Source organism: Triticum aestivum, chromosome 4B (assembly GCF_018294505.1).
Source record: "Triticum aestivum cultivar Chinese Spring chromosome 4B, IWGSC CS RefSeq v2.1, whole genome shotgun sequence".
Lineage (NCBI taxonomy): Eukaryota > Viridiplantae > Streptophyta > Magnoliopsida > Poales > Poaceae > Triticum > Triticum aestivum.
This window is the reverse complement of record NC_057804.1, coordinates 653,115,631-653,131,653: the sequence shown is the minus strand read 5'-3', so window position 1 is coordinate 653,131,653 and position 16,023 is coordinate 653,115,631. Positions and strand designations below refer to the sequence as shown.

Sequence of the window (16,023 nt, the reverse complement as noted above, 5' to 3'; positions counted from 1 at the left end):
TCTACGAGTTTTGATGACGTCTCCGTAACCGAACCCCAGGGTTGCCCAAATGTTTGGATCGCCTCGGGACCCAAAATTAGTGGGTAATAGCACAGAAAACTGCCAGAATAGACCAAATCTGCATGTTTTGAGGAGGTCCCCGTAACCATACTCCGGGGTTCCTCCAACGTTCGGATCGCCCCGGGACCCAAAATTAATGAGTAATAGCTCAGAAAACTGGTTAGAATGGACCAAAACAGCGAGTTTTGACGACGTCCTCGTAAGTGGACCCCGGGGTTCCCCAAACGTTCGGATCGCCCCGAGACCCAAAATTAGTGGGTAATAGCACAGAAAACTGCCAGAATGGACCAAATATGCAAGTTTTGACGACGTCCCCGTAACCGGACCCCGGGGTTCCTCGAACGTTCGGATCGCCCCAGGACCCAAAATCAATGAGTAATAGCATAGAAAACTGGCCAGAATGGACCAAATATGCGAGTTTTGACAACGTCCCTGTAACCGGACCTCGGGGTTCCCCGAACATTCGGATCGCCCCGGGACCCAAAATTAGTAGGTAATAGCTTAGAAAACTGGTCAGAAATGACCAAATCTGCGAGTTCTGACGAGGTCCCCGTAATCGGACTCTCGGGGTTCCCCGAACGTTTGGTTCGTCCCGGGACCCAAAATCGGTGAGTAATAGCACAGAAAACTAGTCAGAATGGACCAAATCTGCGAGTTTTAATGATGTCCCTGTAACCGGACCGCGGGGTTCCCCGAACATTCGCATCGCCCCGGGACCTAAAATTAGTGGGTAATAGCACTGGAAACTGGCTATAAGGGATCAAATCTACGAGTTTTGATGATGTCCCCGTAACCGGACCCCGGGGTTCCCCAAACGTTCGGATCGCCCCGGGACCCAAAATTAGTGGGTAATTGCGCAGAAAACTGGACAGAATGGACCAAATATGCGAGTTTTTATGAGGTCCCCGTAATCGGACCCCGGGGGTTCCCCGAACGTTCGGATCGCCCCGGGACCCAAAATCAGTGAGTAATAGCTCAAAAAACTGGTTAGAATGGACCAAAACTGCGAGTTTTGACGAGGTCCTCGTAACCAGACCCTTGGGGTTCCCCAAACGTTCGGATCGCCCCGGGACCCAAAATCAATGAGTACTAGCATGAAAACTGGCCAGAATGGACCAAATATGCGAGTTTTGACGACGTCCCCGTAACCGGACCTCCGGGGTTCCCCGAACGTTTGGCTCCCCCCTGGACTCAAAATCAGTGAGTAATAGCTCAGAAAACTGGTTAGAATGGACCAAATCTGCGAGTTTTGACGAGGTCCTCGTAACCGGACCCTTGGGGTTCCCCGAACGTTCGAATTGCCCCGGGACCCAAAATCAGTGAGTAATAGCACAGAAAACTGGTCAGAATGGATCAAATCTCCGAGTTTTGATGATATTCCCGTAACCGGACCCTGAGGTTCCCCGAACATTCGGATCGCCCCGGGACCTAAAATTAGTGGGTAATAGCGCAGAAACCTAGCTATAAAGGATCAAATCTACGAGTTTTGATGACATCCCCGTAACCAGACCCCGGGGTTCCCCAAACGTTCGGATCGCCCCGGGACCCAAAATTAGTGGGTAATAGCACAGAAAACTGCCAGAAAGGACCGAAGATGCGAGTTTTGACGAGGTCCTCGTAACCGGACCCCTGGGGTTCCCCAAACGTTCGGATCGCCCCGGGACCCAAAATTAGTGGGTAATATCACAAAAAACTGGTCAGAGTGGACCAAATATGCGAGTTTTGACGAGGTCCCCGTAACAGGACCCCGAGGGTTCCCCGAACGTTTGGATCGCCTTGGAACCTAAAATTAGTGGGTAATAGCACAGAAAACTGGCCAGAATGGACCAAATATGCGAGTTTTGACAACGTCCCGGTAACTGGACCCCGGGGTTCCCCAAACATTCGGATCGCCCCGAGACCCAAAATTAGTGGGTAATAGCACAGAAAACTGCCAGAATGGACCAAATATGCGAGTTTTGACGAGGTCCTCGTAACCATACCCCTGGGGTTCCCAAAACGTTCGGATCACCCCGGGACCCAAAATTAGTGGGTAATAGCACAGAAAACTGGTCAGAATGCTCCAAATATGCAAGTTTTGACGAGGTCCCCGTAACCATACCCCAGGGTTCCTCGAACGTTCGGATCGCCCCGGGACCTAAAATTAGTGGGTAATAGCACAAAAAACTGGTAAGATTGGACCAAATATGCGAGTTTTGACGACGTCCCCGTAACCGGATCCCGGGGTTCCTCGAACGTTCGGATCGACCCGGGACCCAAAATTAGTGAGTAATAGCATAGAAAACTGGCCAGAATGGACCAAATATGCGAGTTTTGACAACGTCCCTGTAACCGGACCTCGGGGTTCCTCAAATGTTCGGATCGCCCCGGGACCCAAAATTTGTAGGTAATAGCATAGAAAACTGGTCAGAATTGACCATATCTGCGAGTTTTGACGTGGTCCCCGTAATCGGACTCTGGGGTTCCCCGAACGTTCGGATCGCCCCGGGACCCAAAATCAGTGAGTAATAGCACAGTAAACTGGTCAGAATGGATCAAATCTGTGAGTTTTGCTGATATCCCCGTAACCGGACCCCGGGGTTCCCCGAACATTCGGATCGCCCCGGGACATAAAATTAGTGGGTAATAGCACGGAAAACTGGCTATAAGGGACCAAATCTATGAGTTTTGATGACGTCCCCGTAACCGGACCCCGAGGTTCCACAAACGTTCGGATCGCCCCGGGACCTAAAATTAGTGGGTAATAGCACAGAAGACTGGCTATAAGCGACCAAATCTACGAGCTTTGATGACGTCCCCGTAACCGGACGCGGAGGTTCCCCAAACGTTCGGATCGCCCCGGAACCCAAAATTAGTGGGTAATATCACAGAAAACTACCAGAATGGACCAAATATGCGAGTTTCGACGAGGTCCTCGTAACCGGACCCCTGGGTTCCCCAAACGTTCAGATCGCCCCAGGACCCAAAATTAGTGGGTAATAACACAGAAAACTGGTCAGAATGGACCAAATATGCGAGTTTTTACGAGGTCCCCCTAACCGGACCCCGGGGGTTCCCCGAATGTTCGGATCGCCCCTGGACCCAAAATCAGTGAGTAATAGATCAGAAAACTGGTTAGAATGGACCAAAACTGCGAGTTTTGACGAGGTCCTCGTAACCGAACCCTTGGGGTTCCCCGAATGTTCGGATCGCCCCGGGACCCAAAATCAGTGAGTAATAGCACAGAAAACTGGGCAGAATGGACGAAATCTGCGAGTTTTGACGACGTCCCCATAACCGGATGATGGGGTTCCCCGAAAGTGCGGATCGCCCCGGGACCCAAAATTAGTGGGTAATAGCACAGAAAACTTGTAAAATTGGACCAAATATGCGAGTTTTGACGACGTCTCCGTAACCGGACCCCGGGGTTCCTCGAACGTTCGGATTGTCCCGGGACCCAAAATCAGTGAGTAATAGCATAGAAAACTTGCCAGAATGGACCAAATATGCGAGTTTTGACGACATCCCCGTAACCGAATCCCGGGTTTCCCCGAATGTTCGGATCGCCCTGGGACCCAAAATTAGTAGGTAATAGCATAGAAAACTGACCAAAATTGACCAAATCTGCGAGTTTTGACGAGGTCCCCGTAATCGGACCCCGAGGGTTCCCCGAACGTTCGGATCGCCCCGGAACCCAAAATCAGTGAGTAATAGCATAGAAAACTGGTTAGAATGGATCAAATTTGCGAGTTTTGATGATGTCCGTGTAACCGGACCCCGGGGTTCCCGGAACATTCGGATCGCCTTGGGACCTAAAATTAGTGGGTAATAGCACAGAAAACTGGCTATAAGGGATCGAATCTACGAGTTTTGATGACGTCCCCGTAACCGGATCCCGGGGTTCCCCAAACGTTTGGATCGCCTCGGGACCCAAAATTAGTGGGTAATAGCACAGAAAATTGCCAGAATGGACCAAATATGCGAGTTTTGACGAGGTCCTCGTAACCGGACCCCTGGGGTTCCCCAAACATTCGGATCGCCCCGGGACCCAAAATTATTGGGTAATAGCACAGAAAACTGGTCAGAATGGACCAAATATGCGAGTTTTGACGAGGTCCCCGCAATCGGACCCCGGGGTTCCCCGAATGTTCGGATCGCCCCGGGACCCAAAATCAGTGAGTAATAGCATAGAAAACTGGCCAGAATGGACCAAATATGCGAGTTTTGACGACGTCCCCACAACCGGACCCCGAGGTTTCCCCGAATGTTCGGATCGCCCCGGGACCCAAAATCAGTGAGTAATAGCATAGAAAACTAGCCAGAATGGACCAAATATGCGAGTTTTGACGACGTCCCCGCAACCGGACCCCGAGGGTTCCCCGAATGTTCGGATCGCCCCGGGACCCAAAATTACTAGGAACTGAAATTCTCGGTTCCAGTTCTTTCGGTTTCGGTTCCCGGTTCTTTTTGCCCATGCCTACCAGCCTATTTCCATGGCTGCGAATGCGAAGCATGGGGGCGCAAGCGTCAGGTCGTGGTGGCGTGTCCCATGCGTCGGGGCAGAGCAAAGCGGGCGACGCGTTGGAGCCGTGTTCACGGGACCCGCTGCGGCTGATGTTGACGCATGCCTGCCTATGCTACTTGTGCCTACCTACGCTTCCCAGCACAGCGCTGCACACTACACCACAGACAGCGATGGAGTCCGTCGGTATAAACTTATACCGACGGAGAGTTCGTGGGTAAAAACTGCTCCCATCGCTGCAAGTCCCGTCGATAAAAGTCTTTACCGACGGACACTACTTTTACCGACGGACCGTTCGTTAGAATAGCCTTTACCGACGAACTACCTATAGCAAGTTTTACCGACGGATAGTTTGATGTTAAAAGTGTCTTTACCGACTAACTGTCCAACGAGATCATTTGAATTGTAAAAAGAAATAAAAGCTCACTTAAATTGTAATTTAATTAGTAAAATGAGAACATTCGTTCAAGAGTGGTCCATGGACAGATATATGCAAAACAGCCTCATACATGGACAAATCGTCTTACAATGTAACATGTTCATACACATCTGATAACATAATTCACACCCATTGCAAATTAAGTATTCCAAAAAAACATCAACCAAGAGAAACTACAATGCTAATCATGGACATAACAAGTTGGTCTGTACATCCAAAAGGAACATAGCTTCAGACCAAGCTTGTTACTTGCAATCACCGTTCCTTGTAGAATCAACACTCATTGCTTGCAATCACCATTCCTTGTTACTTGCATCCACTGATCCCGATATATGCACTCATTGCTAGAGGCTATGGGCAAACCGAACAGCCAAACACTAACTAAATCTGGGAAGCAAATGAAATAACATCAGTTATTTCAATGAAGGACCGTGGCCTACATAACAGTAATAACTAGACATGTCGTCAAGTGAACATTTCAGATCCCAACTATATTAGTTGCATACTTGCTAATCACAATCCAATCCCACATGAGGAGCATACATAAGGCAGCTTGTTAATGTTTCTGTACGACAAACCTTTAACTGTCTAGATCTCACAAATTATGGAAACTATAAAATTTTAAATTTCATGTGTCCACATAGTACAGCTAGTATTTCTCTCAACAAGATAGCTAGTAGTGACAAGTAATCAATCAGATAGCTTACCTTTTATCAGATTTATCTGCAAAAGGCTCCTAGCACAGTAGCTCTTTCAGTTTTGCAATAATGTACCGAACCTGCAAAGAAAAAGGTTAAAACAGCATTAGGCACAGACATTGAGATTGAGCAATGCAAAAACATGGAGCTAGCTAAACAAAATTCCATGGGGGAAATAAGCACCACACGATAAGGTGAAGTTTCCCATTGCAAATTAAGTTTCCCAAAACATCAGTCCAACCAAGAGAAACTACAATGATAATCATGGACATAGCGACAAGCAGGCTGCAAGTAAAAAAATACCAACATGAAGCATATTTTTGGACCTAATATTGCCAAATAGAATTTATTAAAGTATAAATTCGAAGGCATTATGGAGCTACCAAAATGCTTCTAACTTGCTGGTTCCTGCCACAATGTGGAAAAAATAGAATTGTACCTCAATTGCAAATAAACAATGTGGAAAAAACAGAACCGTACATGGTAAAGAAAAGGTTTCTTGTTAGCAAACTATGAAACATATTTTCTGCACGGAACGCCTTTCCCCCTCCCCTTCGGATCCAGGGCACCGCAAACGTCGGCCTCTTCCCGTACCCAGATCCCGGGCGAGGGGCCCCGAACTGGTTGAGGTCGGAGGGAGACGGCGGCGGCCGCACACGGGAGGTGGTCGGGCGGAGCGACGGCGGCCGCTGCCTTCCACGGGTGACCTCCCCCAGCGCCGCCTCGCCGCCGCACCACCTGCTCCGCCTCGGCCCCGGCGCCACCTCGTCGTGCACTCGTGCCGCTGCCCTGTTCCGTCCCCGGCGCCGCTCCACCTCGCCGTCGCCCTGCTCCGTCCCCGGCGCTGCTCTACCTCGCCGTCGCACAGCCGCCGCCGCCCTGCTCCGTCCCCGACGACGCTCCACCTCGCCGTCGCACAGCCGGTGCCGCCCTGCTCCGTCCCCGGCGCCGGTCCATCTCACCGTCGCACAGCCGTCACCGCTCCCTGCGCCCGTCGCCGCCGTGCGGTTGGCCACCCTGGGCGAGCGGCATACCGGCATGGTGAGACCGGCGGCTGAAGCGCGACGCGCTGGTGGACGGAGGTGGCGTGGCCGAGCAGCGGCGCCACGCCGGACCTGCCACGGTGCTCGCATCGCCGTCAACTCTCCCTGCGCCCGTCCCCGCCGCGCGGCAGGCTGACGCCTGAGGGGCGTGCCGGCATGGTGAGGCCAGCAGCTGAAGCGCTGCGGCGCCCGTGGAGAGCAGCGGCGCTACGTCGTACCTGCCACGGCCGTGCACTGGCCGCAGGGAAGAGCACCGGCAATAGATTCATCAAGGGCACGCTCCAGCCGCTGCCGTCTCATGGCCTTTGTTCTCTACGACCCTTGGGTGAGCGAGCAGACAACAAGGTGAGTTCATTGTCAATGGACGCCGCCTGTTCTCGAGCCACCCATTCTTATTCTCGGGCAATCCGTTCTGCAGGGCCAGGCCACTGCCACTGCTAGTGGGGATACGCCACTGTTCGAGATGCCGGGAGGCGCGTAGCCATTCAGGGTCACGGAGGAGATGGATGAGGTCGACGATATTATCTACTCCCTCCGTCCCATAATATAAAAGCGTTTTTGACACTAGTGTAGTGTCAAAAACGCTCTTATATTATGGGACGGAGGTAGTATAATATATCGATTTACTTGGTCCTCAAGCACAACATGTCATTAGTAATAATTTTTTTTTTACTTTTGCTTGTGCCAAGTTATCTGCAGTCATCTTTCAGTTTCAGTGCTCATTCTGGAATCCATGCCCTTTTCTTTTGCGTTACAGCCCTCTACATACGGCATGATACTCATGCTGGATGGAGATTCAGGTTACTGGGAGGGATGAGTGTGCATTTTTAAGATAAATGGTACCAAGCATTAGATGATTTCCCACCAGGTAACTAACATGCTCCCCTTTTGTTATTTATATGTTTATTAATAAGATATTGCCCTGTGAGTCAATTTACATTTCAATACTTATAAATTAGAAGATCATATTCTTGCAATTACCATGCATTTTTAGAATCATCTGTAGAGGACTTGATATTTAAAATTGTAAAACAGAGCAATTGATAGAATTACAAGTTGTATGCATGTATTGAGTTTCTAAAATCTGTTGGATTTAATCTCTATTTCTTCCAGATGTTTCTTAAAGTGGAGGCGGTGGTATCCTGTATTAGGTTTCATAACATTCTGTTTCCGAACAAATTGCCATTTCTGAAATTGACAAGATGGTGGTGGGTGTAAGACACCGCTCTCTCTCTCTCCTCACTAAGACACCTCTCTCTATATATTTTTCTCTATGTAATAACTATTCCATTTCATCAGTTCTGCCTCACAGACTTTTAGATGTTTGATGCATCAAAGGGCACCTACTTTTAGAATGGTATCCGAGGGAATTGGACTGCTGTATCTTTGCAAAGAAAATTTACTAATGAGTTAACAATTTCTTTCGGCTAGAAAAAAAGAATTGCGATTTCATGGCCTGAGAAAACAGAGTGATGTGTTTAAGTGATCTTACGTCGCTGCCATGTAGCTGCAGCTCATAATGCTAGACAATGAGGCTCCTGCTATTTGACTTATCATACATTCTCTAATTGTGGCTGCAATAGGTTGGGGAGCCTGTTGAGTCTTTGTCTGTGTATAAATTCTTTTTTGAATGATAAATTTATAAATTTATATATTATAGATACCCTAAACCCTAACAGCAAATTCTTATTGCTTGATGACACAAGTTGACACCAGTACTTTTGGGATTCATAACAGCAAAAACTTTTATTAGTTTGGTATATATGACAAGCTAACGAATACACAAAGCCGATGTCCTTCTATGTGTTTCCTGACAATGTCTCATAAAAAATGACTCCTCGCTTTTATTTCAGATAGGCCTCATTCAGGATATGGTGGTACCACTAATGGTCAAGACAACACTGAAAGGTATGTAAATCTTTGCCCAGTAGTAGATGGGTTTGATCTGCTCATTGGTTGATTGCTGTTAGTTCCCGGGCTCTGCGTGTGTTCTGTTCATCCATGTCTCCTATTCAGTTTTTTTTTTTCCACTTTCAACCTGATGGATGCCTACTTGCATGTTAGCTTATATGATTCTGAATGTTTGTAGGTTAGGATTAATGACATTCAAACAGTTTATGTTTCACCAGCTCAAGCTGGGGATAGATAATGACATCAGAGAATAAAGCTTGGGTTTGCTTGAATGGCAGTTGATACCACTTGTACTTGTTGCTCACGCCACTTGTGTAATGATATTGTTTGTTCCCTGGCTACAAGGTACCAAGAATACATGACAGAATACATATATACTCAGAAACGTGCTTATTTTCATCATCGCTGTGCTCTACGCCTGTACTACACATCACAAAGAATTATTTTTTTATTTGCATGTCTCGCCAGATGATAATTCTCATGTGCATGTAGTGCCAATGGCCAATGAACTAGCAGGGTAATTTTAGTGAGTAACCCTATCTTCTAACAATCCCCAGGACTGACTTTCAGTAATTTTTGGATGCATGTACTGCCATGTTATTTCAGTTGGGCCATCTGATTATAACAAATAGCTCTGAGCCTTTGATGTGTTGTTGTAGTGTCATGTTCTCTGATGCCCTTGATTTACTGTGTTCGGCCCGCTCACTCTTGATACCTGGTGAGTATGCGCAGGCAAGACGCGGCCTTGATACAACGTTGTGGGAAAGGTTTGACCTCTGAGGATGTCAAATTCAGGTGGCATATGTTTTCTATCTTTCATTTTTAAGGTGCAAATGAGTACTATTTTTGAAACCAAGTCCCAGAATCTTGCTTTTAGGCTGCCACTTTATATTAGCTTTAAAAAACAATTGATATATTAGTCAAGTCCACGAACCCGAATCCTGTTTTAGGATTTGCCGAATCAGACACCTGCACATGTGTCAGAGTCCGACACCCGCACCGGTGTCCATGTAACACCTATGAAACACACGCACATTCTGTTTCTCATTTGTTTTTCTTGCACTTCAGTTATTTCGTAAGTACTTCACTTTGGTAGAAAAGGACAGAGTGATATGTTACATGAGAGAGCGAGATGGAGGGAGGGGAAGAGAGCAAGATTGAGAAAAATGGAGGGAGAGAGCTCAGGGGGGAGGGAGAGAGCTTACTAGAAATGACAAGAAAGAGGGAGAGAGGTTGGGAGGCAGAGATTATGCCAAATGGGAAGATAGAGAGAGGCAGGTTACATGAGAGAGAGGAAGGAGAGAAGGAGATAGTCAGACAGAGAGAGAGAAAGGGAGAGAGGGTGAGACAGCGAAAGGGCATATGGAGGTGAGAGACAGGTCACATGAAGGAGGAAGGGAGAGGGAAGGGGAACGTGGAAGGAGAGGGAGAGCGAGGTGTTACATGGAGTCAGGGAGGGACACACATAGGGAGGGTGAGGTTGCATGAGGTAGGTAGAGAGGGAGGGAGGGATAGAGCAAGAGGTTTCTTGAGATAAGGAGGGAGGTAGAGGAGGGTAGAGGGGCGATGTTGCATGAGAGAGCAGTAGAGAGACAAAAAGAGGGAGAGAAAGGGAGATTGAAGACATGGATAGAGCTTGGGGAGAGAGAGGTTACTTAAAATGAGAAGAAAGAGGGTGAGAGGTTGGGGGAGTCAGGTTACATGGAATGAGAAGAAAGAGAGGTTACATGAGAGGGAGAGAAAGGGAGAGATGGAAAGGCATCAAAATGTTTCATGATAGAGTGAGGCTTAGGGAGAGGAGAGACATGTCAAATGAGGGAGGAAGGGGGAGGCGATGAAGGGGCAAGGTGTGCTCAATTCCACCATGGCTTTATCACTCCTTGAATGTTGTGCTTTGATAACACGGTGCCAATTGCTCGCTTGCTGCTACTACTCCTGGCTGAGTTTGCTGCTGCATGCATCACACCGACACCGCCATGCTAGGCTTGCATTGTTGGCTTGGCCCTGTCACCATGAGGAACTTGTTGTTATAATATTTCATTTTGTTAGAAATTAATCTTTGTTGGAGGCAGATTTTCTCTTATCCTTTGTTAGAGTTTTTTTTACTATGTGGAAGTCGACCACTTATTTGAAGACACTATGGTTAATATCTTGTGATGCCATTATATTTCGAGCATAGAAGTTATTACAACAACAGATCCCAAGTAAACAGACTACTAATGGGCTTTAATGGCTTAAATGCTCTTGCAGGCAATCTGTAAACATTTAATTGGTTGATGGCTTATGATTGAGCTGATCATGGGTAAATAGAGATGCTGGGTTCTTCCCATGTATGCATCCTGGTAGCTAAATCTGCACACATTTTTACTTGATTGAAATCCTTGAAATCTCATGCATATATGGCTATATGCAGTCTTGAATCATAACATCATGTGCTCATTAATCTTCAAACCATTAGGGGTTGTCCTGCAGTGTGGACTGCATTGAAGAGCTAGGTGCAATTTTAGTCTTTATTCTCATAAATTGTGTTTCTATGGATTGACGCATATAAATGTTAATTATATTGGGGTTAGAGAGAAGAATCAGAGTTAAAGAAATAAATAAATAAGTTTTTCCCTACCTTCTCTGATGGATTTTGTCTTAGTCCTTTTCCATTGATAATTCGTCGAGAATTTTTATAATTTGAACAGGTTGTTGGTAAAACCAAAATCTTTTCCTTCCCATTTTCTGAAATATGTTGATCAATTTGTCGATATTGTCCTTGCATGCCTGAAATTGTTATTCCATATTCGCACAAAGATTTATTCTGAAGACTTCTTCATCATGATATCAGAGGCTGGTGGTTGGGCGGCGAGGATTATGGATGCAATGCCTTGGGAGATGTGGCTGTACGGGATTTGGCCTTGGTCTCGTTATTTCAGGAGCAATCCGTGTCCATGAGGACATGCTTCTTGCTGCCTGTAAGTACCTCCTAAGGGAAACCAATTAACATAAAAAGTTGTTTATTCAAATCTCAGAAATCTCATTATTTGTTGGGTACGATTGTGATTTATTATCTGCCTTCAGAGCTAAGGCCACCTCTGGACATTTAGGTGCCATCATCTTGGCTACTAAATAGATTCTCTATTTCTGTGCCTTTCTATGCTCTACATTTAGTTATTAACCTTAATATGCTCTCTGCAAGTAGTTATTAATAGATGTATTCGCTATACTAATTTAGAAATAGTTTATCTTTGGTATATTGGTTCCTGACTTCATACCAGACTTTTTGTTTCCTCTGTTTTGATTTGGTCCCTAATTGATCCTCACATTTGCATTATGGTGAGAGAACTCTTATGCTTTCATGATGAGTCCACTTATATCTGCTTCCTTGCACAGACCCCACCCCTCCGCCTGAGATCACTGAAAAATCTCTAATGATCAGTAAATCTTTATTTTAGTACTTGTGAGATTATCTTTATCGTGAGATTAATTGTGGGTACTGTCATTGGTATTTCTGTCCGGACTAATTTTTAAATCTTTTTTACTAATCTAAGTATTTGCTCAATTCCCACTCAAGATAGGATTGCATGGACTGTCAGCATAGCCTAAGCACTAATTTCTTTTATGTGCAGCTTAGGCAAAGGCAATTATGCATAGTGTTAGGGGTAAAGCCGTAAATGTCTCCTTTTACAACAAAAGTGCTTGTGATTAGCTTACAGAGTAACAGTGAACTTTGTTCTAGATGGTTGCAGCATGTCTGTTTGGTTCTCTACAGAGAATATAATTTCGTTTCATTTAAGCATTCTTCAGTTTTTTTTGGTGTATTTCTACAATCATGCTATTTTTTTACTTCTTTTTTTGCATCAACTAAATAATTTTTGAATGCTAAAAAGTATTCTTTTCTCTGCAGGTTGTTGACAAATATGCCAATTCAAAGCCTTGAAATCCGAACATTAATTCAATCAGGTGAGTTGAGTAAATTTTAGGTTGTTCATGGCATGAGTACTTGTACCAGTTTTGAACATATTTGTGCTACCTCCTGGCCATGGTGATATCTTTCCATCGCTGACGAACAACAGAGAGCTTTATTTATTACTCTCATAGGTGATAGACTCACATGTTACCCCCTTGGGATGACAACATCTACTCAGTGGCGGAGGACGGAATAAAAGTTAGGTATGACGACTTTGTTAACATAAAAACAAAGGTTTAAATATCAAAGTAGTATGCATGCATGATACGATGATCTTCTAAGTATGATATATAGAAGTATAAAGCATATATAGAGATGCAATGGGTATATCTCTTTTTAGCATTACATATGCCATTTTTGTAAACTCCAAGTTGAAGGTTACACTTGAAAAACGAGAACTATATTAGCCTTACTAGCCCAAAAGAGTATTGTATAGATCCATTAGATAACTGAATACTAGCTTGAAAGCGCTTATTTCTGAAATCCGATATCAATATGGATTATAGATTTTCACATTATAACATTTTTCCTTGAAGAAATATGTTTTTATTGAATGGTTTTTAGAATTTTAACAAACGCTTATTTCTAAAATTTGATGCCAATATGGATTATGGATTTACACAGTATAACATTTTTCCTTCAAGAAATATGTTTTTATTGCATGTTATAACTGCAGTAATGGATCGCCTATGTGTTCATCAGGTTATCTTTGTCATGGAGTTTTAGCATTTGAGATCACCTATATCAATGCTTTATTATTTGCTGCAGGTTGGAGTCCAATGAAATTTATTTTGTGGGGTTCATTGTTCCCAAACAGAGTTTCCAATGGAAAGTTAGTTTCAATTGTTACACTCAGATAAAGTCAAGATGAAAGTCCTAAGTCCTGGAGAGTAACAAGACACTCATAGGAGATTACATGCCTTTGAGGTGTACCATTCTCATGTTCAGAAAGAACGGCAGTTTGTGCGGCTTCCTTTCTTGTCAGGCTTAGCTCGGCGACGATGACACGTCACTCTATTTTGTGTGTTTGTCGCTGTGGTGTTGGTGGGTGTTTCGGGCTATCCCTGGGCTGTACTTAGAAAGTGTGCACACTGCTATATATGGTTAGAAGTTTCTGTAGAGTACTCGATGTGATTTATAAGTGCCCATAGTGTTACTGCTTTTATGTGTCAAGTTATCTTCTCTTCATTTATGCACCCAAGCCTGATTCCATTTCGTGAAGGCAAAAGAGGGCTATCATCACAGCAATGCTATGCTTTGGAGTGTAGATTTTGTAAGCCTGATTCCATTTGGTGAAGGCAAAAGAGGGCTATCATCGCAGCAATGCTATGCTTTGTAGTGTAGATTTTGTCCCTTTTATTTGAAGTACTGATACGTGTGCACTTTGGTTTAGACAAAACAAACTGTCCAAATTGATTTTTTCAGTACTATGTACGATTTTTTTTCTTTATATACGCGCGTGCGGCGCGTGCATGTTGACTAGTAACAATATAATTTGAAGTTCAGATTTCAGCCAGCAAGGAGTAGGGGCTTCTACTGTAGTTTCCGCCCACTGGCCACTATGAACATAACACGGTAAAAGTATACAATACCTAGTCATACTGAACATGCATATTTAGCTCACTCTAGGATACCGTCTGTATTTCTCAAAACTGCACATATAGTTTTAACAGCAAGAAAACTAAAACCTAAAGCAGCTCCATAAAATGCTCAAGAATCCAAGCCAATGTGATACGCACGAGAAGGATCAGATAATCACGCAATAGTCAATTAATCTAATTATAATACTCAATTTGGTCAATTCTGTCCAACTAAGGTCGCTTTTTCCACAATGATTATTTGATTAGCATCATAATGTATCTGAAACAATTATTTCCTATCATACAGACAAAAAACATTATGTATCTATATCTATATCTATATCTATATTCTATATCTCTAATAATAAAGCACGGATCGGTTCTTCCTCCGTAATTTTCGTCCGTCCGTCCTTGGTTAAACATGTTTCGTACGTCCTGGGCCGTCACCTGTGTGGGCCGAAGTACGTCTGGTCTGTACTTTTTTGTTACTAATTAAGACGACGACTGTGAGCAGCGAAAAATAAATAGTCCCACCTCGCTTATTTGCAATCAATCCCATCAGTTTATATACTTGGGCGGCTTTGCGGCATCAACCAGCAGATGAAGGGAACATGAAAAAGGAATTAAGCCCAGTAGAAAGAGGGAGAAAAAGAAATAAAATCCTCAACTCTGAATAAAATCCTCAATGGAGAGAGGGGTCAGGAGAGGGAGGAGATGGGGCGATAAGAACGAACGAAGGGGGGATGGGGCGATGCAATAAACAGTCTGACAGTCTGACATTTTTAATACACTGTGTGTCGTCGGTCAATATGACGTCTATGAATCCAACGTGGCTAGAAAAGCAAAAGCGCCTAATGGGTTAGCGTATATCAAAATTTCCAACACAGTAAAAGCGTCAACTTAACAAGCGCGTATGGGTGGCGTCTTCCCCGTTCCTTCCTCTTCCCCGATTCAATCTGCACCGCCGCCTCGCCCTGCCGCCCTCCTTCTCCATCCCGCGACCGGCAGCCTCCTGCAACAGCAGCCCAACCCAGCGAGCTCCTTCTCCATGGCCGCGGGTGCTCGTGCTCGACATCTCCACGCCGGCACCTTCTCTTCTGGCCTTCCCCGCCTCCCGCTGCGACAACCTCCTCTCCTGGGCGCCGCCGGGCGGTCATCCCGCGACCTCGACCACAACGGCAACTCTTATGCCTCCCTGCTCCTCGAGGACATCCAGAGCTATCACCAGCACAACGCGAGCGACACCGCCACAGCGGCACCGGCATTCTTGCTCCCGGCGGGCGTGCCCAAAGCCTGCTCCATTCTTGAAGCGGTCACGGACCTGAACTCCTCGCCATCTGAGAACAGGAGCTTCGAGCTGGACCGGTCGGCCGACGACAAGGGGTCGGCCTACGTAAGCTGCTACAGCACCGTGAAGGTGGTGGGAGCGGGCACGCACGTCTTCGAGTCCGAGGTCGTTGTCAAGGATGACTTCATGGAGCCAAGCCAGCACAAGTATGTGTCCGTGCGCCATGGGGCACTGCCGGAGCGCCTCCGGTTCCCCTGCTCGCCCTGCGCTCTCCGGCCAAGGTGCTCACTCAACATCGCGACCACGCCTTGGCCTCCGATGCGCTCGAGCAGAGCAGCACCAACCCATTCACCTGTGCCGTGCTCGAGCGGGTCGGGTCGCCCTTGCTGCTCCGTTGTGGTCTAGGTGGTGGCCGTGCTCGAGCGTAGTAGCACCAACCCGTCCATGCCATGGCCTCCGATACGCTTGAGCGGAGCATCATCAACCCATCAGCTCGTCACACTAGCTACACTAGCTACTAGCTGGCACTCTGCACACTAGCTACTAGC

The 16,023-nt window shown here is 46.0% G+C and overlaps 2 protein-coding genes across 37 annotated transcripts; one reads left to right on the top strand and one right to left on the bottom strand.

Annotated features, from left to right (window-relative positions):
- Nucleotides 1–5,139: 5,139 nt before the first annotated feature.
- On the bottom strand, nt 5,140–6,831 carry LOC123093898 (uncharacterized). 2 transcript variants are annotated; one of them, XM_044515964.1, is made up of 3 exons: nt 6,179–6,831; nt 5,708–5,778; nt 5,140–5,387 (listed from the first exon to the last, which is right to left on the bottom strand). In XM_044515964.1, exons 1-2 carry the CDS (start codon nt 6,829–6,831, stop codon nt 5,754–5,756), a joined length of 678 nt encoding a protein of 225 aa, XP_044371899.1. In that variant the 3' UTR covers nt 5,140–5,387; nt 5,708–5,753. The 2 variants fall into 2 exon arrangements, 1 of the variants encoding a protein (XP_044371899.1); XR_006445636.1 differs by having other exon boundaries at nt 5,708–6,831.
- Nucleotides 6,821–13,950, top strand: LOC123093899 (uncharacterized). 35 transcript variants are annotated; one of them, XR_006445668.1, is made up of 12 exons: nt 6,821–7,086; nt 7,160–7,252; nt 7,499–7,609; nt 7,855–7,955; nt 8,595–8,649; nt 9,385–9,447; nt 10,903–10,982; nt 11,066–11,147; nt 11,486–11,612; nt 12,545–12,600; nt 12,739–12,810; nt 13,376–13,950. XR_006445668.1 is itself a non-coding variant. In XM_044515965.1 (7 exons), exons 1-6 carry the CDS (start codon nt 7,595–7,597, stop codon nt 12,575–12,577), a joined length of 390 nt encoding a protein of 129 aa, XP_044371900.1. In that variant the 5' UTR covers nt 7,259–7,594; the 3' UTR covers nt 12,578–12,810; nt 13,376–13,950. The 35 variants fall into 35 exon arrangements, 1 of the variants encoding a protein (XP_044371900.1); XR_006445651.1 differs by having other exon boundaries at nt 12,714–12,810; XR_006445658.1 differs by lacking the exon at nt 11,066–11,147.
- Nucleotides 13,951–16,023: the final 2,073 nt, after the last annotated feature.